At 30.9% G+C, this 23,916-nt stretch overlaps 3 protein-coding genes across 13 annotated transcripts; 2 read left to right on the top strand and 1 right to left on the bottom strand.

The window, feature by feature from the left end:
- Positions 1-1,093: 1,093 nt before the first annotated feature.
- On the top strand, positions 1,094-5,845 carry LOC130675793 (integrator complex subunit 11). Its single transcript, XM_057481651.1, has 4 exons — positions 1,094-1,314; positions 1,547-2,285; positions 2,358-3,182; positions 3,249-5,845. Exons 2-4 carry the CDS (start codon positions 1,614-1,616, stop codon positions 3,537-3,539), a joined length of 1,788 nt encoding a protein of 595 aa, XP_057337634.1. The 5' UTR covers positions 1,094-1,314; positions 1,547-1,613; the 3' UTR covers positions 3,540-5,845.
- A 445-nt stretch (positions 5,846-6,290) lies between these two features.
- On the bottom strand, positions 6,291-19,881 carry LOC130675792 (ribosome-binding protein 1-like). 10 transcript variants are annotated; one of them, XR_008991337.1, is made up of 15 exons: positions 19,741-19,881; positions 19,276-19,437; positions 18,899-19,050; positions 16,993-17,172; positions 16,413-16,761; positions 14,727-16,333; positions 14,362-14,448; positions 13,893-14,141; positions 13,371-13,514; positions 13,083-13,175; positions 12,047-12,190; positions 11,798-11,962; positions 11,650-11,724; positions 11,109-11,451; positions 6,291-6,730 (listed from the first exon to the last, which is right to left on the bottom strand). XR_008991337.1 is itself a non-coding variant. In XM_057481641.1 (15 exons), the coding sequence occupies exons 2-15, from the start codon at positions 19,421-19,423 to the stop codon at positions 6,710-6,712; spliced, it is 3,645 nt and encodes a 1,214-aa protein (XP_057337624.1). In that variant the 5' UTR covers positions 19,424-19,437; positions 19,741-19,881; the 3' UTR covers positions 6,291-6,709. The 10 variants fall into 10 exon arrangements, 9 of the variants coding, with proteins under 9 accessions (XP_057337624.1, XP_057337626.1, XP_057337631.1 ...); XM_057481641.1 differs by having other exon boundaries at positions 11,221-11,451; XM_057481643.1 differs by having other exon boundaries at positions 11,221-11,448.
- On the top strand, positions 19,811-23,840 carry LOC130675797 (UDP-N-acetylhexosamine pyrophosphorylase). Of its 2 annotated transcripts, none has more exons than XM_057481659.1 (4): positions 19,811-19,943; positions 21,333-22,508; positions 22,590-22,986; positions 23,059-23,840. In XM_057481659.1, exons 2-4 carry the CDS (start codon positions 22,027-22,029, stop codon positions 23,590-23,592), a joined length of 1,413 nt encoding a protein of 470 aa, XP_057337642.1. In that variant the 5' UTR covers positions 19,811-19,943; positions 21,333-22,026; the 3' UTR covers positions 23,593-23,840. The 2 variants fall into 2 exon arrangements, with proteins under 2 accessions (XP_057337642.1, XP_057337640.1); XM_057481657.1 differs by lacking the exon at positions 19,811-19,943 and adding an exon at positions 20,778-20,964.
- Positions 23,841-23,916: the final 76 nt, after the last annotated feature.

Genomic DNA, 23,916 nt, shown 5'->3' with positions numbered 1-23,916 from the left:
ACTTGCGCGGTAAATTTAAATATTTGAAAAATAAATTATTAAAAATTGTGGAAAAATAAAAAATTGTACGTCAAAATAAAATGGTGGCAGAATATGATATAAAAATATTTAAAAATTAAAAAAAAACACACACACAAGTATTTAAACTTCAAACAAACCTTGGTGGGGAAATAATATGCAGAAGGGTGTCCTAATACACTTGGAGATTTGAATTAAATTGCTCCAAGTGTATTGCAGCTAAAAAAACGTCACTTAACTGCTATTTCCCCACCAGATGATGCCAGATGAGTTTGCTCAGGAACTTGGAAGTATTAGCATCAGCCATCAGCAACATTTTACCACTGAACACTTAACACTTTACACTAGCACTGAACACTTAACTACACCACAAATACTTTCCACAATTCAAATTTTACAAACACTGCACATTTTAATTAAACAATAACTATAAGCAATAAATTTTTTGGATAAATTACACGACGCCACTGCAGTACTGTGTTTCAATTCAAACGTAAAGAACAAAGAAGAATCTGGACTACTACTGAAGTTGCTGATAATACTGACTGCCGCTATCGAACCGTCAGTTGATATAAAGCAATCGATTTTTGCAATCATTCGATTGCCCCCACTCTAGCAATTTTAACGTTGACTACAACGACGCGTAGTAGCGCCAACTTGGCGCGAAATTTCAAAATTGAAATTTAATAATTTTATTAAAATTCATACGTATCAATAATTATATTTATTAGACTAAAAAGTATACTCGAAATTTTTTATTTTCATCAATAATTTATTAATTATTCTCGTTACTTGCGCGGTAAATTCAAATATTCGAAAAATAACTTATTAGACATGAGAGAAAAATTAAAATCGTGAATCGAAATAAAATGGGAGCTGAATATGATAGAAATATTTAAAATATAAAAAAAAAAAACACAAGTTTTCGCATAAAAATCGTGCTGCTACTACGTTGCACTTGGGTGCAATTGACATCCAATAGACATCCGCCCTTCAGAAATTATTTTGAAGATCGCGTACTTTCGACAACTGTCGGAATCTCTCGTGGAAATTTTTCAACCGCGCAAAGTAAAGGAAAAAAAAAAAAAAACATAGAACAGGGTCGACGTAGAGCAATTTGTTGTGTTGTATCAAACTTGTAATTATTATGCCAATTACTGTATGACTTACATAAAGACATCGGTAATTAATATGAGTATAAGTTGCTGCAATCTTTTCCTACAATAAAAATTCATGTCATAAATTTTTATTTGAAATATTACGTCGAGTATTTTTGTATTGAAACAATAATTTAAGGTTAGAAATTATTTTTATACCGATACCGAAAGCAGTCAACGTCTGATAATTTTTAAACGAATTATACATTTAAAAAAAAAAATTAAACATCTATACAAAGATTTGAAACTCCTGTATATTAAAAAAATATTTTTTCTTTAAATGTTAAATTTGTTAGACAAATTAAATTTATTTGCTGTTTTCATTTTTATTTTTTATCCCGGTTTATTCAAATTTTATTGTTATTTTTCAGTAATCGCTTGACTGCAAAGCCAATAATTAAAAAAATAAAATAATTGGAGGTAAGAATAAAAAATAAAATGCCAGATATCAAAGTAACGCCACTGGGAGCTGGGCAAGATGTTGGAAGGAGTTGCATTCTTGTATCTATGGGTGGAAAAAATATAATGCTTGACTGTGGAATGCACATGGGCTTTAATGATGAGAGAAGATTTCCAGACTTTTCTTATATTGTACCTGAAGGACCGGTGACGAATTACATTGACTGTGTAATCATATCCCACTTTCATCTAGACCACTGTGGAGCGCTTCCTTATTTCACCGAGATGGTAGGATACACGGGACCAATTTATATGACCCACCCTACAAAAGCTATAGCTCCAATCCTGCTAGAAGACATGAGAAAAGTAGCAGTAGAACGTAAAGGCGAGAGTAATTTTTTTACCTCGCAAATGATTAAGGATTGTATGAAGAAAGTTGTTGCCGTGACACTCCATCAGTCGGTGATGGTCGATCCAGAGCTGGAGATAAAAGCCTACTATGCCGGGCACGTGCTTGGAGCTGCCATGTTCCATGTAAGAGTCGGTTCCCAGTCGATTGTTTACACCGGCGACTACAATATGACTCCAGATCGTCATCTAGGTGCTGCTTGGATTGACAAATGTCGGCCTGATTTACTAATATCTGAGTCTACTTACGCTACAACTATTCGCGACTCCAAAAGATGTCGAGAACGTGATTTTTTAAAAAAGGTATTTTGGATTTATTTATTTATTAACATTTAAATTATATTTTACAAAAGTTTTATTGTTATTCACCAATAGGTTCATGAATGTATAGATCATGGAGGTAAAGTATTGATACCAGTATTTGCTCTCGGTCGTGCTCAAGAACTCTGTATACTCTTAGAAACTTACTGGGAACGTATGAATCTCAAAGTACCTGTTTATTTTGCCCTCGGTCTCACAGAAAAAGCAAATAATTATTACAAGATGTTCATTACCTGGACAAATCAAAAAATAAAAAAGACTTTTGTCCAGAGAAATATGTTTGATTTTAAACATATCAAGCCATTTGACAAAGCATTCATTGATAATCCTGGAGCTATGGTAGTTTTTGCAACACCCGGAATGTTACACGCTGGACTATCACTGCAGATTTTCAAAAAATGGGCGCCAAATGAACAGAACATGGTAATCATGCCTGGTTTCTGCGTGCAGGGAACAGTAGGACACAAAGTACTCGCCGGCGCGAAGAAAATAGAATTCGAAAACCGGCAAGTTGTCGAAGTTAAAATGGCCGTTGAGTACATGTCGTTTTCAGCTCACGCAGATGCCAAAGGAATAATGCAACTGATTCAGTACTGCGAGCCAAAGAATGTAATGCTCGTGCATGGAGAATTTGCAAAGATGGAATACTTGAAAGAGAAAATAAAACAAGAGTTTGGTATCAATTGTTATAATCCAGCAAACGGAGAGACTTGTGTCATCACTACCATGTCCAAAGTACCTGTCGATGCTTCTTTGGAACTTTTGAAAGCCGAGGCCAAACGTTATTCAGCTCTGCCACCAGATCCTAAAAGAAGAAGACTTCTGCACAGCGTTTTGATGCTGAGAGAGGACAGCGTGAGTCTTGTAGACGCCGAAGAGGTGAGTGTTGATAATAATAAATGATTATTTTAATTACATGCAGTAAATTGTTGAATAAATTTTTAGGTGGGGAAAGCAGCAGGAATACCGAGGCACGTCGTAAGATTTACTTCGACAGTACAGATCCAAGATCCCGGTCCAGTTCAATCAACGACGATGAAGTTATTTCAACCGTTGAAGGAACGGTTGACTGGGTGGAATGTTCAGCTAAATGATGGTGCCATTTCTGTTGAGTCTGTTTTAGTTAAAATTGAGGGAAGCGAAGATGATCAAAAGAATGTGTACGTTTCTTGGACGAATGAAGACGAAGATTTGGGCAGTTACATCCTTGGGTTCCTCCAAACCATGTTGAATTAATTTAAGTCGATAATAATTATCGTAATTTTTATAATATCATAAATATAAGTTTAGTAAAGGTAAAGCAAACTGTGATACGGTTACGGAGTTTAATTTTTAGTCGAATTCCATTAACTCGGAACTTCCCCTTAATCTTGACCCCCACTACGAGCTTCGCTGTCGCCTACCTGATGCTGTACATTTGTATGTCTGTATATATTTACATAAGGCGCATGCGTGTGATTTACTCTTTAAAGGAGGTGGCATTCGATAAGTCGGAATTTCCGCTCCTCCGAAGACTAACTCCGAGTTAATGGAATTCAACTGTACCGCGAACCTTCTAGACATTTTGTTAAGATAATACTTTTGGTTTTAGAATTACTGTCATAATTCAATAAAATTCAGCAACTAGTAAACAATGATAAGAAAAAATAGAATTTAATTTTCAAGAGCTACGGAGAGCCAATAAATTCAATGAAACCTGTGATTTATCATGAGGTTCAATTTTAAATATAAGAAAATCAAAATTTTCCTGGTCCTTTGTAGCTCTTGAAAATTTCAATTGAATTTTCTTCTCATCACTACTAATATATTAAATTTTATTAACAAGATTTGCAGATCTGTCCAAGTTTTTCTCCCCAAAAGTTTTTATCACGAGATCATACCAAGACTCAATACACTGCTCTATACACGGAAAAAAAAATAGTAGTTGCTACTCTCTGGGATAGTACTGAGTACTTTCTGTAAAAAAAAATTTTAGACAGTACTGTATCCACTATTATCTAGACTATACTCACTACTGTCTGGGATAGTACTCACTACTATCCAGAGAGTGGATATAGTCTAGATAGCATACAGAACTGTCTGAAGTTTTTTTTTTTTACAGAAAATACTCAGTACTATCCCAGACAGTAGCCACTACTATTTTTTTTTTCCGTATTATCTAGTGTCTGTCACATTTATTGAAAGGTTCCGCCCGGTTGCGATAAAATTTTTTTACAACGCCTCCATTTACTGTACAAGTGCAACAAAAAATCTACTCCAGTACTTCTTCTCCAATCGCACTCCAGTGCGAGAGAAAAAAGTGTAAACTGCCCTTTAATTCTTAACAGTAATTCCAAAACCGACAGTTTTATACTTTAAGACGTAACAGTTAAAGTTTATTACAAATAATTGGTTGGGTAAATTAAATACATAATAATACGTAATAATTAATAATAACAATAATTGAAAATAACGATTGCAGGGTACATATATTTTTTATTATTAGTATGTTTAATGCTATATTGCAACTGTTATAAGATACTACCAGGATTGTTAAGGCTGACCAATGGTTTGGATATTACATCAACATTCACGAGTATTTTATTATCTTTCGTAATTTACTTTTTTTCTACAGAGATTCAAATCACAAATAATAATTTGTGAGAACACTGATTTATTTATCTATTAATTTATTAATTAATAGCCTTTTGTAAAAATGCATTGGTTTCAATTGCCTGATTATTATTAACTATTTTAATTAATATAATTAATTAATTGTAATAATCGCGTTACATTTTGCCGTTGAGCCGATTTGTAAAGATGTCAAAAAAAAAAAAAAAATATATATAATTATATATTTAGTGTCGATTGGACGATGGGTTAATTTAATTTTGGTTTCAGCGATTTAAATAATTGGCATTAAATAAAAATATACTAGTAATTATTAATTATAAGTTTGTTTTTGTTTTATTCCAAACCATTAATCGTCCAATCGAGTTAATGTGCATCGTAATTTACCCCTTAATTCAGTAGTTTGTATTATAAAATGTATATAAAATAAGTACGGTATCCAATTAAAAAATGTTTACATATATACTTTATTTAATAAATGATCAGGAATTTATTTTAGGCTGCATCAATTATTTTGGTGAACATCAAATAGAGAAAGCCTTCAATCAAAATTATTAATTAACTACAATCTAAGCATTTAAATTTTTTATTAACAAATTAATCATCAGTTACGTTCACCAAATATTGTAAATAAATAAACAATTGGTTTAATAATTAATAATTATTATCAATCATCAATCCGTTTGTTCTCAGCTCAGTGAAATAAATAAATAATTACAATTTCAATTCATTTTCTTGATAATAATTCATTAATTAATTTTAAAAATAAATTTACAAATTTAAAATAATCGCAAGTCTGTTTTCTGTTATTGGCTTTCGATATGATTCCCTGTGTATGAGATGAGAATATAATATATATAAACTACTTTTAAAACATTAATTAACAATCTCCAAGCATGATTTTTTTTTATTCATTTATTTTATATTTTTTTCTTAAATAATTGTCGACTGGTGGACACATTAACTTGCTCTCACTGGGCTTCAACCATGATTTTGTTGCACAAAGCTCACTAGAATATCAATGCTCGTTTTTTAATTACCGAACACTTTATTGCACGTGCGACTGTTCATATATTTTATCATTTTATATTTTATTTTATTTTATTAAAATGCATCGACTGCAATATTATGTTTTAATCGTTTATGTAATTAATATAATATATTTTTATATATATATATTTTTTTAATTCTTATTACTTTTTTAATTAACTTCTAATTAGCCCAATTGATAGATTCATTTATTCAAATTGAGTGGAATCATTTTTTTATATTTTTTATTGTAAACTTTTTTTCTTGTTTTTTAAATACAATTTTAAATATGTACTAGAGTTCTGTGTTGTCTTTTAACATCTGGATTACTAAATCTCAAATGGAGTGAATCGTTGGTTCAAAATAAAAAAAAAAAAACGTGTTTATTTTTCAAGTATTTAATTTGTTACCGTCTACTAAATCTCTCATGATTTTCCTGCCTCATTACCTACGCCTTTATTTATTTTTTTAATTATTTACTGTTATTATTATCAATATTTTTTTTTTTATCAATTCTTCATATAATAAAATATGATATATTTTTTATAATAAACATTATCCATAATTAATTATTATTATTATTATTATTATTTTAGTCTTCTCAGTAGCAAAGTCGCTGTTTAGTCACGTCCACAGCTTGACTTTATGTGCTAATAACACTATTCATTTATTTACTTCATTATTATAATTATTTATTATTTATTGTTTAGTTTGCATTCTACGCAACTCCTTTACTGTTTTTCGCTAGCGCAGCTTTGCTCTTGACGTTACTTTTTTCCTGAACCACCCTGAAAAATTTACAGTTTATTTTAATTATTTATAGATATACTTATTGATTAATTAATTTTTTTTTTTTTTTTTGTGAGAACGAGAACCCATAAATGTTCACAATGCAAGAATCACTTTGACAAGACATTAAGTTAATAAAATAGTTGATTGTGTGGCAAGAGATGAAACAGGTTTCGGAAAATGATCCTGAAGTTAGCAGACAATTAAAAATTTAAGGATTTTATTTTGAACAATTAAATTTGAAGAAAAAAAAAATGAAAAAATGCACATGTAGAGAATTGAAAAGACTATAAGTGCAATTTTTTAAAATATTTTTTTTTTTTAAATTTATCGTTTTTTAATAAATCCAAAAATTATTGGATGTCGGCTAACTTCAGTATCATTTTCGGGAGCCGAAGGCGAGAGCTGCCATCAGATAAAGTTTCGAATCGTGTTTAATCCCGTGCCACAGATATTTTTCATGAGTACCTGGATTGAAAGTTTTTATTTGAGTTCAAATATTTGGAGCCGGAAAACGAGGTAATTTGAACAATTACGCGATACAGATTTTTGTTGGAAACGTTTGAAAAATTTTTTAAAAGAGATTAGTTCTCTAGAATTCGTAATTTGAGACAGAATTCTTTGAGTAGAATTTTGGAAAATTATAAAATGAAAATAATTTATTTAAACTTAATTTATTTTGACTTTTAGATAAACAAATTTTGATTTTTTAGTGGAATTTCGTTTGATTATATTTTTTTAAAATTGATTTTCGCGGTAAATTTTACTTGTTTACTTAAATATCAAAATTTGGTGATAAGTCAAAAATAATAAATACTAAAATTTTTGGAAATTATTAAAAGTAAAAAAAAAAACTTGAAAATATTTTAAATATTTATTCCTGTCAAAATTTGGACTTTACAACAAAATAACCGCGGACTAAATAAATGTGAAAAAGTATTGTCGTATTTTTTATATATATTTATTGTAATTAGAATATTCAAAATATATAAGTTTTTTAGTCGCGACACCAAAATATTTCGACTGCTTTGAATTTAAAAGTTCTACGTAATAAATTCTTCAAGAAGTTTTTTATATGCAATTAATTTTGGTTTTTACGCGAACTAGTTGATTAAAATATGACATAATTAATTAAAAATTCACAATATACGAATGCGATTTCTATAGAGCAAATATAATATTCAAAACTAATTGATCAGACAGAAATGAGACGTTTTCTACCCAAGGAAAAAAATGAATAATTTTCCCGCCAAATTTTATTGGTCAAAATTCGATTTTCTCTTGACTAACCAGTGATAAAAACTCGTATATTCAATGCAGGTAACATGAAAAATATATATAATTTATTTTAAACAAATAACATAAATGAAGTGCAAGCTTTATAAATATTTAATTTTAATAACTTGCCGTGCGTTAACAAAAAAAACTTGGGTAATAAAATTGAAATAATAAAAGTATATTTATTTGTTTAACTTTAAAGAATAAAAAATAATAATAAATTATCAGTGATTGTGCGAACTAAAAGCAAACATTTACACATCTACATTTTAAAATACAATCACACTGATAAATAAAAATAACTAAAAAAATATCTGTGTAATAAAATAAAATCTGAAATAAATGAATAAAATAAAATATGATTTTATTTGTACATGATAAATATATGATTAGCCCGGTCTAAGTCCAGTAGATAAAAACTACCCTTTACCCCAGTGTTTGCACTCAAAATTAATCCCAATTATTATTTAATAACCATTCATATTTATTTGTATAAATATATATATATACATTTAACGCCTGGCTATTAACAATTTTTTAAAAGTATATATACATACATATTGTCCGCGTGGGTTATTAATTAATATGGTTAATATATTTTAATTTTTTTAAACGCCAGGCACCAGATCCAGTTAATAATTATAAATTTCATTGTTAGCACTTACATATTATTTAATCAAATGGTTTTATTGATTTAAATTAATAATATTACATATTTATTTATTGAATTTAAATTCTACGGCGCTAAAATTACCAAGCAGTCAAAGCCACTCTCTTTGTACGATCGATAATTATTAATTATTAATAAACAAAATATTTTAAATTCAGGTCAGGGTCCGAGTATTGAATTAATTATTTGTCAGTAAACAAAATGCAGCACACTTGGTTATTAATTATGGATTCGATTATAAGAAAAAAAAAATATATATATATATATTAGGGTGCGTCATTTTGGAGCAACATTTTTTTTTAAGTGCATGTGGAAGAAATCATAGTTCAACACAAAAAAAAATTTTGGCTCAAGAAAAAAAATTCTATTTCCCACTTAAATAACGTGGGAAATTTTTTTTTTTTAACTTTGAGTATTTTTAACTTGTTAACAAATCAATAGATCGAATAGACTAATACGTATTTTTGTAGGAAATTGAACGCTCTACAAAAAAAAGTCTCTTATCATTTTTTGATAAATTTATCTGTTTAAAAATTATCAGAGCTAGAAGTAAAGTTGGAGATCTTTTTACTTTTCCGGTGAAACTATCAGACTTATCACAAAATGTTATAGGGTCTTTTTTGTTGACAATTTTATTCTCTACAAATTATTATGAGTAAAGTTTTTTTAAATTCCGCATTGTTTTCTAGTTATTTTCATTTGAATTTCAAGCTCGAAATCGATCAGAACACTACTTTTTTAAGAGCTTGAAATTCAAATGAAAATAACTAGAAAACAATGCGGAATTTAAAAAAACTTTACTCATAATAATTTGTAGAGAATAAAATTGTCAACAAAAAAGACCTTATAACATTTTGTGATAAGTCTGATAGTTTCGCCGGAAAAGTAAAAAGATCCCCAACTTCACTTCGAGCTCTAATAACTTTTAAACAGATAAATTTATCAAAAAATGATAAGAGACTTTTTTTGTAGAGCGTTCAATTTCCTACAAAAATATGTATGAGTCTATTCGATCTATTGATTTGATAACGAGTTAAAAATACTCAAAGTTAAAAAAAAAAAATTTTCCCATGTTATTTAAATTGGAAAATCGAATTTTTCAATGAGCTAGGTCTGTAATCGACATAGAATTTTTTTTTTGTGCGAAAATTTTTTTTTTGTGTTGAACTATGATTTTTTCCACATGCACTTAAAAAAAAAACTGTTGCTTCAAAATGACGCACCCTAATATTTATATAAGGATTAAATTAAGGGTAACAAAAATAGCAAATAAAAAGTGAGTAAAAGCATACATTTAATAGTAATTTATAAACTAATTAAAATAAATATATATACAAGTGTAATTACGCTTATTTAATTACAATATATAAATGTATTGTTTACTTAGACTTGAATTTAAATTTCAGCAAATAAAATATAAGTATTAATTTAAAATCGAGAGTGGCTTGAATTTAAGCGAAACTGTCGTGATGGATATTAAGTGCCTCAAATGATAAACTAGTTGATTATAATGACAAGTGACGATGATGATGAAATGAAATTTAAAATAAAAATAATAATAAAATAAATAAAAATAAAATAAAAAAGCAATTTAAAACCGTACGACCCTATTTTGATAACTATGCTCCCGCAAAAAGGTATTTATTGATTTCAAATATATATCGCGCTTTTTTTTTTTAATTTAGCATACCTGCGAATCTGCGCCGCTTTGAAGTGGCTTTCTTTGTGGACTGTCAGAACAATTAAAATTAAATTGTTATTTAGCTATCACGTTAATTTAAATACGCGACTATTATTTTATTTTAATTTATTTATTTGCCCGATAATCCCTAGTTGGTACTTAATATTGGTGCAGATTTAAACACTGGGACAAAGGCAACTCGACGTTAAATTTATTTATTTTTTTCTTCTTACATACGTTGATTTTTTTTGTTGCTACTGGCATCATTATTGTATGAATTTTTTTTTATTCCTCTTACATAGCAGGAAGTAAAGGAAAAAAAATAATAATTACTGATAAGAGCTACAGGAGTGTAGATTAAAACCTTCAGAAAATAATCATTTCAAGTGTCAGCAATAAATAACAAGAGATTTTTTTTTACAAGCGTCTAGTTTAAATTACCAGAAATAAAATATTGTCATGGTGATGTTGAAACACTTTTCTAATGAACAATTAGACTTTCAACAAGAAAATAAAAAGAATGAAATGTGAAAAATCAAGGAGGAAAATTGAACAACAGTCTTATATATATAATATATCTGGCGAAAGTTTTAAATGCAGCTAAAATCAGCTACTAACATAATTACACACTGATCCAAGAATAAAAACTGGTATGAAAATAAATAGAGGCACTAATTGTAAGACAAAAACGATATGAAAAAATAATGGAAAAGAAAAAGAAAAAGAAAAAAATCCTCAATCCATTTACCAAAAGTAAAGATGCACCAACTGTCATTTTAAAATTTAATCGAGCCAGTAATACTTTCCCGCAACACTTGGACCAATAAAAAGGTTGGCCATTTGTTTTTTTATTGCTTTACCTTCCTCTTTTTCTTGTGTTTTTTATGTTGTTGACCGTTAATAGATTGTACGTCATAAGCTGCCGTATGACAATTATCGGAATTTAATTCGGAGGTAAATGAGTCACGGTTGTAATCTTGTTGTGACTCGACAACCAATTTGGTGCTGGTTATGGAACAGTTTTCGGGTTCCGGGTTCTTGATAAGGGTTTTTTCTATTGCAGCTAACAGAGACTGGGTCGCTCTCATCTGCTGCGTGTTATTCAGATAGGTCATTAGCTGATTAGAGATCGGGCAAGTCTGACTATCGATTTACGATAACGGCAATTTATTTTCATAACTACTGAGTCTTTATCAACGATCAAAATTTATTTATCCCAAATAAATTGCCGTTTTCATGTGTTAGTAATTACATAAAAAAAAAGGACAAAAATTATGATCTCCACTAACCTCTGGCTTCATGAACTCCGATGAAGGTCCGTTCACAGACTGATCGAGACTACTGCAAGCTCCGGTAGCTTCATTCTGTTAAAAAAACTTCTATTAGCGAATTCTCTTATCAATTAATTAATTTTTTTTAATTCAAATATCTAAATACCTTCAGTCGAGAGACTTCTTGCTGAAGTTTCGAGACTAAAGTTTTCTCTTGATTTAAAGTGGCTTCACTGTTTTCAACCAGCGAACGCAGTTTACCCAGCTCGTTGTCCAGCACTTTATTTTTCGTACGTTCAGTCTCCAAATCTTGTGATAATCTCTGTTTTTCCTTCAAACAATATCCAATTAAACAATAATAATAATAATGATTATTTAAAAAATTATAATTATAAAAATAAAAAAGAATAATAACCTCTTGCAGCTGTTCAACGTTGGCAAAATTAACAGTTTTAATTGGCGAAGTGTAGGTTGTTTTTACTGTCACTAAATTTGCTTTATCTTTCAGCGCTTCCTCTTCCTTCAATCTCGACTCTAATTGTGATATTTTTTCTTGAAGCTTAAATTTTTAAATAATTTTAAATAAAACACTATTTTATTTATTTATAATTATTATAGTTAAGGGAATTCTCAGGCAGTGCCTCCCGCTTTTTTAATGTATTCAAATTTTATTGATTAATTGAAAAAAAAAATTGAGGTAGTAATTGAGAAAAGGACAATTTCGAGATATAGATTTTTAAAAAACTACTTACAGTTGTTATCAATCAGGAGTTAAACGAAATTTGTCAAATGAATTTCAGTAAAATCTTCATGTCAATTTTATAATTCAAATTTTCAAATTTCGCAGGCTGAAATTTACTCAACAAATTTTGTTAAACTCCTAACTGATAACAACTTTAAGTAATTTTTAAAAATTTATATTTAATTCCGTAAGATGGACGGTGGAGTCGAATTCGAGATTTGCAATTTGCGATTTCCGACGTCGGAAAGTGAAGAGTAATCGTGGAAATGAATAGGAAAATCCATGATTATCCTCATCCATCTTCATCCATCCTGATTTATCCTAATTTACCCTCATACATTCTCAGTAAATTTCTTATTCATTGTTTCAAATGTTAACTTTTTTTCTCAGCGAACTTGTGCTTTTTTCAATTAATGCTTTGATTTCTTTTTAATTAATTAATAAAATTTTGACATGCTTATGACAGTTTGACTTGAATATTTTTAAAAAGTGTGGAGTATTGTCTGAGAATGCCCTTAATGTTAGTAATAAATAATCAGTGTAGTTTACTTATTTTAATTAAAAAAGCCATGCATTGTTAATTGTTACCCTTATTTGATGGAAATGGTTACGAGTTTGATCAAGAGAAAGATTATTAAATATTTAGCAATCATGAGCCGGTAATAAAACTTGTATATTTTGTTAATAAATCCATTAAAATACTTCATACCTCTTTAGTTATAGTCGGCAGAGACTTTTCAATGCAACTAAATGCAAATTCAACTCCATCACTGTCACGACACGTGTCCTTTTGTTCGTGAATCTGAGTACACCAATTACAACAACCATACATGCACGGATTTATTAAAAAATTATTAAAAGTTTATTTTTTAACTCCATTTGATTAATTAAGCATGATTATTTAAATTGTTAGTTGTAAATATTTGTTTTTAAATAAAAAGTCATGCAACACATTTATGGATAAAAGATGCTATTAATTATTAAATTACTAATTTACCTTATCGTTTATTGTTGTTTTATTTTTAATTTCTTGTAATTCTAATCTAAGACTAATAACTTCGTTTTCTTTTTGCCGCAAACCTGCTTTCCATCTTGACTCTTCGGATTCTACATTATTTTGAAGATTATTAAGCATTCCCTCCTGAAAAAATTATTCAAATATTTAAATACATGTACAAAAAATCGGGAGTTAATTCGGAGTAATTACGAATTTTATTAAAATCCGAATTCTCTCTGTCCGTCACTCGGAGTTACGGAGTTTAAAAAAAATTACTCTGCATACGGAGTAAATATGGAGTTGGTTTCTTCAGCGGAGTGATTTCGGAGTGATCTGGATTTTATTTAAATTTCCATTCACTCCAATTTGGACACAGTATTAAAATAAATTCCACTTCGGAGTGAATTTCACTCCGAGGGGATCAACTAAATAATCATCTGCTCCGGATTTAATCCGCAATTTTTTTTACAGAGTAATTATTTTTGTAATTAAAAAAAAAATCTTAAGAAATAAAAAACGTACGGTATCAATAATAATTTGCTTATAGTGAGCGACCAAGCCTTGTAAATTTTTATTTTGTTTTTCTAATTCTGAATTAACATCTTGTGACTCATAGTAATTTTTATTTTGCAAAACATCTTGGACCCGTTCCTCAAAACTCGTCAGCCATTTATCGAATGATTTTTCAGTGACAGAGATCTCGGGGAATATCCTCTGCAATAAAGATTTTGTTGTCTCCTGTTCTTTATTTTTTACCGACTCAATGCTTTCCTGTAAATTAAAAAAAAATATATACATACATATATACATATATACATTTATGTGAATAGTTATTATGACGGCTATTAATAGTTTACATTCCATGATAAGACGATGACTAATAACGAGTAGCGAGTGATCGTAAAGAAAATATTTTTTTTATTTAAAAAGATTAACGGATGGTCACTAATTTAAATTTTTATTATTTGTATAAACGACGGCCAAGACTTACGTCAATAGATTTCCTGGGATTGGATTTAACACGCGACTCGGCGGCTGAAAGAGCTTCCATCACTTTCCAGTTCTTAGTACGTAATTCCTGCGACCAATCACGAAATAACAATAATAATAATAACAACAATAAAGCAAAATGTAGAGATAAAATAGGAATAAATTTACGAAAAATATTCAAAGCAATAAATTTGTAAAAAATAAAAAACAAAATTAATTTATCGATATCGTAAATTTGAATTAACGAATTTGTTGTATGATTTTTTAAAATGTAATGTTCGAAAAGTGATGGAAGACATGAGAATAAAAACTGCAAATGATAAAAAAACGAAAATAACGAGGATGTCTATTAAAAAAAAGACTTACGTTGTTCTTTAATCGCTGGGCCTCCAAGTCATCCTGCAATCGTTTAGTTAAACTCGAGTGGTTATTTGCGTCGCGTTGTAGAGATTCGACTTGAGCTTTGAGCTGATTAAATTCAGTCTGTTTCTTCATCAACTCGCTCTTCAAGGCGTCAATCTGACCGTGATCTTCTTGCGTTCGCTGCATGTCTTTAAGTCGCTCATTCTCTTCCTGGAGTTTTATTATTTCCAGATGAATGGCACTTGATTTTTTGTCGCCATTCTGCAATTGTTCTATTTCGGCTTTCAATAATTTAACGTCACCGGTTGCTTGATTGTTCTCCACTGCCTTAAGATTCTTAAGTTCATCCATTAAGTTCTTTACTCTATTCTTTTCCTGTTTCAAATCCTCCACAGCTTTAGTCAACTCAGCGCGCGCTTTGGTCAATTCATTGCGGGCCTCGTTCAACGCCGACTCCAAATTTTTAATGACAGCGTCATTCTTTTGAACTTCCTGTTGAGCTTTAAGTAAATCTTGCTGGAGTTTTTTAACTTCTTCTTCTTTATCAGAAAGTAAATTTTTCAAATTTGTTACTTCTATAGCTTCTGTTTTGGCTTCATTTTGTGACACAGACAAATCAGACTTTAATTTATTCAATTCCGTTTGGACTTTATTTAATTCCCCATTCAAAGCAGTCGCGTCACCAGCCTCAGCCTTGACAACCTTCAATTCATTCTGCAATGAGTGAACCTGTTTCTGCAATTCCTGTTCATGGCGATGGAGATTTTTAAGGCGATGGTCAAGATCAGCGTTTGCGCGATGCGATTCTTCGAGTTGTCGTGCCATTTCCTGAAGACGTACGTCGGACTCGCGTAAATTCTGCAATTGTGCTTCCGAGTGCATGAACTGTTCCTGCATCATGCCGAGCTGTTGTCTCAGCATATCAATCTCACTTGAGCTGGATTCGACCGTAGCCGTTAATTCCTGAGTGACAGTTATGTGAACACCCTGGAATTGCTCAAGCTCCAATTGCTTTTGCGTCAATTGATTCTTCAACAAGTTTTCATTTTCCCGCATCTGAGCAAACTGCATGTCAAGCTGCTTGCGCTGAGCTATCAATTCTTGCTGAAGATGTCCTTGCGTCTGACCTTGATCTTCCTGCATCTTATGAATAATCGCGGCATCCTCATTGACCTTAGCCTGGAGCTGTTCAATTTGACGGGCGAATCCTTGTTTTTCAGCGGCATGACTTTCAAGTATGTGTTGCATACGCGTGTGCAGAGTTTGTGCTTCAGTTATCTTGGCATTGAGCGCCTCCTCGAGTTGCTTTAAACTACCGGTTAACCTAGACCTCTCTGAATTCAATTCAGCTCTGAGTTCTTTCAATTTGTTCTGGTAAGTCAAGCTGGCTTCGTGCTCTTCAGACAGGGCTTTTTCCTTCTCGCTGAGTTGTTTCTTTAGTTTTATTACCGGATCCGCGCGGCCTTCAGTCCACTCGGTGACCTCCTGTGGGTTATCCAGTTGTTTGTTCAACAACAAGTCAATGAGAATCTGAATTTCTGACCGACTCAACTCGGCTTTTTGCACCAGCGGCATCAATAGAGACACATTTATTCCATCCTTGTCCCCACCTAAAACAATTATCAATTTTTTACTTCAAATATAGATGCATAAACTTGTTTTTTTTTTTTTTTTAAGTCAAATGCTTACCTATTTGAGCGAGAATGTCATTTTTCTTTTTATTTTTTTTATTGACTTCTTTGTTTGTCGGTTGCACTGAAATCGCGGTATCTTTTTGTTGTTGTACATCTTTTTGCTGCGGTTCTTTAAATTCCTTGGCAGTAGGAGCTTGCTCAGCAAGTGACGCTGAAGCTTTTACTACTGTCTGTTGGACGGCTGCATTAACATTTACGTTTGATTCTTTTTTATCATCTTTAGATTCTTCCTTTTTCTTAACGGGTTCTTTAACAACATTCTTTTTTGATTTCGTTGGAGTTTCTCTTGGCGATGACTTTCCTGTCACCGGCTCTGACTGAGTCGCTTGCTGGAGATTTTCCTTCTAATTAAATAAAATAAAATAAAATAAACAAAATAAAATTTATAAATAAATTAGCATATTAAATGACGAGCCAATGGATATTTGATTATTTAAAAGCTGGCAATTAGCGATGAATGTGGTATCAAGCCGTGAAAAAAAAAAAATAATAAAATAAAATAATAATAAATATATCTATTGAGTTTATGAAAATATATTGTGTAGCAAGCAAGCGTTTCCGACTGCATAACTTACACTTTGACTCCGAATTAATTCAAGGTCGTCCTTTGGGTGAATGACATCAAAATGATTGACATTTACCAGCGGAGGCTGGGAAGCTATTGACTCTGTCACAACTGGTGACTCATCCTTATTTACAAGGATTGGTTTCACCTTTTCAGGCTTACTCTTCTTCTTATTCCCCTTGCCAACATCCTGCATTACAACACAATATATCCCAAATATAAAAGCCCAAGTGTTTGATAAAAACCAATTAATTGTTATGTTAGTATGTATGCATGTTGGATTAATAACTTAATACTTTTTTTCTCTTATCAATAACTTATATTTGAGCTGAATAATCTCTCGTTTTTCGACAAAGTTTATCGACTAGAGAAAGACATAAAATAACGAGTAAAACTTTGTCGAGATAATGCCAGCTGTCTTATGTAAAATAAAAAAAAATTCAATTTAAAAAAAAATGCCTCGAAAAATTTCATTATCTTTTGGAGGGTCGGTGGCATTTAAAAATATAGAGTACACTCTGATCAGTTAAATAATTAAACGCAAGAACGTGACACTACATCAATTTAAATTTTTAAAAAATTTATTAGTTATGAATAATAAAACATACATTGAATTTTTTTTTAGTTTTTAATTGACTGTAAGAATGAGCTGATAAATCGCCCGACGTGATTGGCAATTAAATTTTAACAGTTTATTATATTTATTTACTTTTTATTATATTTATCTTTCGATATTATTGTAGTAGTTGTTAGTGAGTAATAGTTTTTTTTTTATTTTTTGGTGATGAAGCAAACGATTATCGGGTAATGTTACAAGATATGTGCACATGTATGTGTAATATATAAAATAATTTTTTTTCAGCCAGGTATTTGTCATATTAAATGACCTACATGTGTTACATTTGATATGCAAACGAGTGTACCGTATTTCAGCCGTGAAACACTCCAAGAACGGAAGATATTTAATATTGTGCTAAGTAATTAATTATTATGTAAATAGCCACCGGGTTAAATGATAGATAAATATACCTCCCGTATATTAATTAGTAGACTGTAAAAAATCGGGAGTTAATTCGGAGTAGTCACGGATTTTATTTAACTCCGAATTCACTCGGAGTTTCGGAGTTCAAACAAAAAATCATTCCACATACGGAGTAAAAAGAGAATTTATCTTTTCAAAGAAACGGTCTGAATTTTTTTAATCCGCATTTACTCCGATTCGAAATTTTGATCCTGAAGTTAACAAAGTTCGGATTTTTTTTTCAGCAAATCGGTTACGAAAAAAAAAAAACTAAAAATATGCACATGTAGAAAATTAAGAAAACTGTAGGTGCAATTTTTAAAAATACTTTTTTTTTATAATTTATCGTTTTCAAAAAAATCATAACTATCAAACGTCGGCTAACTTCAGTTTCATTTCGGAGCTTAAAATAAAATCACTGTAGGGTAGAGGTACCGTTTTTGGCCACAGTAGGCCCGGTTTTGGACACGAAAAATTTAAATAAAATAATTTGTAAAAGACCCAACATAATTTTTAAAATATGTTTAAAGATATTTCTATCCCACTATTAAAATGAAAATTTTATTTTACACTTTTTCATTAATTAAAATAAAGGATTAATTGTTCAAAAATGGAGCAGTGGCCACAAATGGTACCTCTACCCATGGAGTAAATAGGGAGTTTTTTTGTTCAGCGGAGTGATCTGGATTTTATTTGAATTTCCATCCACTCCAATTTGAAGTCCATATTAAAATAAACTCCCTCCGAAGTAAATTTCACTCCATGGAATAAAATAAATAAACAATCATCCACTCCGCATTCACTCCGCATTTACTCCGAAAATTTTTTACAGTGTAAGTGCATAAACAATTAAATAAAACAATAATAATTATTAACATAAGACGTCAGTACATACCTGAACATTTATGTCCGGTAAAATTTGAGGAGTGTCCTCAAATTGTACATGCTCCTGCTTATCATCCTTATCATCTTTATCGTCTTTCTTCTCCTTAACTTTTTTACCCGTCTTACTTTTATGTTTTTTATCTTTACCCTTGTCTTTCTTGCCTATAAATTTTAAGTACAGAAAATAATAGCAATTAATAATATAACAGTAAAATAAAACCGGGTTATAGAATTATTTTTTATTCATTGCTCTAGGTCTCGCTGCTTCTTAATAAATTATTACATATATACATCTATGCTCCGTATCTATATACATATATATATATATTTATAGGTAGTTGGTAAAAAGGTATACAAGGTCTATAATAATAATGAATAATTATTTACCTAATAGCAAATCATCAGGAAGTTTCCGTTGTTCAGCGATAGCTTCTTCATAAGATTTTTCTTTGATACCCAGAACTGATACCAGAAAAATAACAGCCGCGGAAACAACCACCACACCACCGTAAATCAGTGTCGTTTGGAAATCCATCTTATGGTATAAATCTGTCGAAAAAATAAATAAATAACCGTAAATAATAATACTGTAATTGAAATCTTATAATTTAAAATATATAAATTAATAAATATAACTAAAAATAAGAGTAATAAGTCACCGGTATGTGTAACAGATTTACAATTACACTGCACAGATACAGTATACGAATAGAATGGAGTGTCGTGTTAAAAAAAATCACAGCCGGCAAAAGTTTACCGAAATGTGTGAAGCAGGACGGAGTTGATAAAAACTTATAAGTTTAAATACATAAATATAATATATAGTTTTAGTATCGGATTATGTATAAAAACCTCGTTATATTTGAAAGGTGTTGGTTGTCGTTGTCGTGGCCGTCGATGCTCGTCGTCTTGATCGTGGATGTGGATGATGATGAACTCTGTCCCTTAGGGGGAATCACGACAGTAATTCACAAGCTGAGGTATGTCGTCGCGAGAAGTTATGGCTGCCGGAGAAAATACAACCGAGCTACACACCACTACAATAAAAAACAACGGTACTCTATATATATGTAATAACTTTATTTGAATGTGTAGTTTTAGCCACGCCTATCAGAATTACGGTATCGTTATTGGCAGTTGCTGGTGCCACGTACGCAGACATCAGTAGATACTTGCGGATTATTATTAATATATATATATACCTATAAATAAATATCTGCCGCTATTTTCTTATCTATTTATTTACACTTTTTCTCCTTAAACTTAATCACTATTTATTTACAGATATTTCATACATATATATACACATATATATATGTATATATTGTTGATATTTTTGTAATTGTTGTAGATTTTGAAGTATTTATTTTTTTTAAACGTCACTTTAGTACCAACTGCACGAATTTGAATTTTAAATTCTCGCGCGGTGTCACTAGTGTCGGCTGGCGCTTAATTTAATTTGAATTTGTTTGTTAAATTTTAAATAATAATAATTACGTTTTGTTCTACTGATATATTTAAATATAATTACATATATTTTTGATAACTTATATGTCGTTGAGATAAGAAATATATGAAGAAAAAATAATGAAAAATTTTGTGACGTAAGCACGAGTACCAACGTAATTTGGCGGCAACATTTGAATTAAATAAAATTATAAATTTCAATTATTGTTTAATAATTATTTAGGATAATTACTGGGTAGTTTTATATATATTTTAAATTGATTGGTGATACATTTGTATGTAATAATAATTTATAAATAAAGAGAATTAGATTTTTTTAAGTGTTCCGGAGCCGCGCAATCGCAAAAATAATTCATTGATGACGTGTATTCCTCATGTGCTTTACATACGTACACGTTTATTAAGTAAGTAAGTAAGTATGTAATCATTGCGCCGGCGTAAAAAAATAATAACTATAAAAAATGATAAGAATTTTTATTATGATATAACAGACAATTTAGCCCTTGTATAAAATTATTTAATTTCTCTCAATGTCCTCACGATAACCAGCTGTTATCATCGATTGGAGTATTATCGTAAATAATGAGAGATAATGAAAGCTGTATGAAGGTGTTGTTATTATTATTATTATTTTTTAAATTTATTTATCAAAATTGATAGTATTTTTTATGAGTGTGAATGTAGCAGGCATCAGGCAAATTTAAAACTATAAATAAATGGAGTAAATAATTTAAAAAATAACATTTATAAAAAATACACTTATTAATTTTTAAATTTTTTAAATGTGCATTTTTTAAAAACTTCATTTTACTAATTATTTACGCTATTTATTTATAATGTTTAAATTTATGTCTGCTACATTCACACTAATATTTTTTTTAAGCATGAAAATCTCAGTAGCGTATAAACATTAATTAGTTTATTATTATTTAAAATCATAATAATGGTAATAGTAACAGTAATTATCATTCGTTTAGCATGAAAGTGCCGTTCCAGGCACCGATGATTCATAGAGAGTACAGTAAATTAGGCATAGAGGACTACCGAGATCTGATAAACCGAAAGATAATTAAATGCCACGCATAATACTACAGCTGTGGCGTAAATGAGTATATAAAATGTTGCTTTGCTGGCAGATTTTCGAAACAAGAGACTGGCAAGAAACAAATAATAATAATAAAGATAAAATAAACTACGGAAATGCGAGTGGATCAGAGAAATCGAGAGATTTTTCGAGCAATTGTGAAAGTGAACGGATGGGTCAACGATCTGATGTGAAAGATCGGTGTTGCAAGAGCAGTAGAACTAACAAGAACCACCAGCAGCAGCACCACCACCATCAACAACCTAGTTCGATAATGAAATATTTTTTAAATGTCAAGTTCCTTATTCTCTTTGGCCTAGCGAGAGAGTTTCGTTCTGTTAATAACAATATTATACGCCGATACCATTACTCGATTCCGATACTCCCACCATTTTAATTCATCCAACGCAAGTTGAGAGACTATTTTCTTGTTGAACTGGCCTGGCAACTTTTAATTCAGTTGTGCTGTACCTTTACAGGTATAAACTCCTTGCAATAATTTAATACTCTGGGTACCACAGCTGTCAAAACTACCAGGTCTAGTTAAATACTTTTAAATTACTTTGTGTGATTGACAATAACTCAACATGGATGAAGATACTCTCCGTGCGCAGCTCAATAAATATAATCAAGGACACGTGCTGCAGTTTTGGAAGGAATTGACAGAAGACCAGCGCGCTAGTTTGACAGAAGATATTTTGGAGTTCAGTTTGTCGGAGGTTACTTCGTACTTTAAAAGAGCTACTGAGTCTTCGGAGAACAATAACAAATTACTGGACGACCGGATCCAGCCGATTGAAGACGATGCCATCAAGTCGGTGACCGGCTGTGACAGCGCTCTGCTGAAGAAATACCAAGACACGGGGCTGCGCGAAATAGCCGCTGGGCGGGTTGCGGTTCTTGTTCTAGCCGGTGGTCAAGGGACCAGACTTGGTGTCACTTGTCCTAAGGGAATGTACGATGTCGGGTTGCCCTCACACAAGAGCTTGTTTCAGTTGCAGGCTGAAAAGATAAGACGGTTAGAAGTTATGGCTAAAGAAAAGTATGGGAAATGTCAAGGGATCACTTGGTGAGTTATCGCCATATGTTGTTTTTTTTTATCATTTTATTTATTTATTTATTTGATGATAAATTTCCTTGTCTTTCGCAGGTACTTGATGACAAGCGAGGCTACTCACGAGTCAACGCTTGATTTTCTTGAGCAGAACAACTACTTTGGGTTGAATAAAAATAATGTCAAGGCCTTCAAACAGGGTATGATTCCTTGTTTTGGATTTGATGGTAAAATATTGCTTGATGAAATGCACTCGTTATCAAAAGCCCCTGATGGTAATGGCGGGCTTTATCGCGCACTAAAAGTCCAAGGGATACTGCAAGATATGACTGAACGCGGTATTAATAGTATACACGCTCATTCTGTGGATAATATTTTGATTAAAGTTGCTGATCCTGTTTTCATTGGCTATTGCATCGATAAAGGAGCTGACTGCGGAGTTAAAGTTGTTGACAAAGCTGATCCTAGCGAAGCTGTCGGTGTCGTTTGTCAGGTTTGTTATCAATTTCTTAAACATTTATCGTAAATTTAAAACTTGTAAACTGTAAATTAATTATTAAATCAGGTTGATGGCAAGTATCAAGTCGTTGAGTACAGCGAAATATCCAAGAAGACTTCAGAGTTAAGACGGCCTGATGGAAAACTTGTTTTCAATGCTGGTAATATTTGCAATCACTACTTCACTCTCGGCTTCTTCCGTAACATCTCGGATTATCATGAAGAAGAGTTGCCGCTTCATGTTGCGAAGAAAAAAATTCCTTATGTGGACAACAGTGGGGTGAGACAAAAACCGACGAGTCCCAATGGAATTAAGATTGAGAAGTTTATTTTCGATGTATTGAAATTTTCTAAAAATTTCGTCGCTTGGGAAGTTCCGAGAGAGAGTGAATTTAGTCCGCTAAAAAATTCCGATTCTGCTGGTCAGGATTGCCCGTCGACAGCACGTGACGATTTACTCGCGCTTCACAAAAAATGGCTTTTGAATGCGGGTGCTAAGTCTGTACAAGGCGAGGTTGAGATCTCGCCATTACTGTCTTATGCCGGAGAAAATTTAAAGGACATTCCTGAGATCATACAGGGGCCAAAAGTATTCGAATGATAAATAATGTTGTAAAAATGAATTTATAATTATCCTGGTGTAGATTTTATAATTTTATAGAATAATTAATAATTGGTGATATTTAAATATCGATGAGATAAATTTACTAGTGTAGATGAAAGTGCTAATCGATTTATATGCATAATATTACGTTGTATTGTTTTACATTAGAAAGATATATTATATATATTGTACTTAGTATAAATATTTTTGTTTTTATTTCTGTATTTTTTGTTTAATGATCAGTGCAAAAATAAAAACGACAAATTATATTATAAAGAATTTTATTTTACTCATGATTAAACAAGGGGATAAGATAATTTA

This window comes from Microplitis mediator, chromosome 10 (assembly GCF_029852145.1).
Source record: "Microplitis mediator isolate UGA2020A chromosome 10, iyMicMedi2.1, whole genome shotgun sequence".
Lineage (NCBI taxonomy): Eukaryota > Metazoa > Arthropoda > Insecta > Hymenoptera > Braconidae > Microplitis > Microplitis mediator.
Note: the sequence above shows the minus strand (reverse complement) of the source record. Positions and strands in the feature narration are given on the sequence as shown.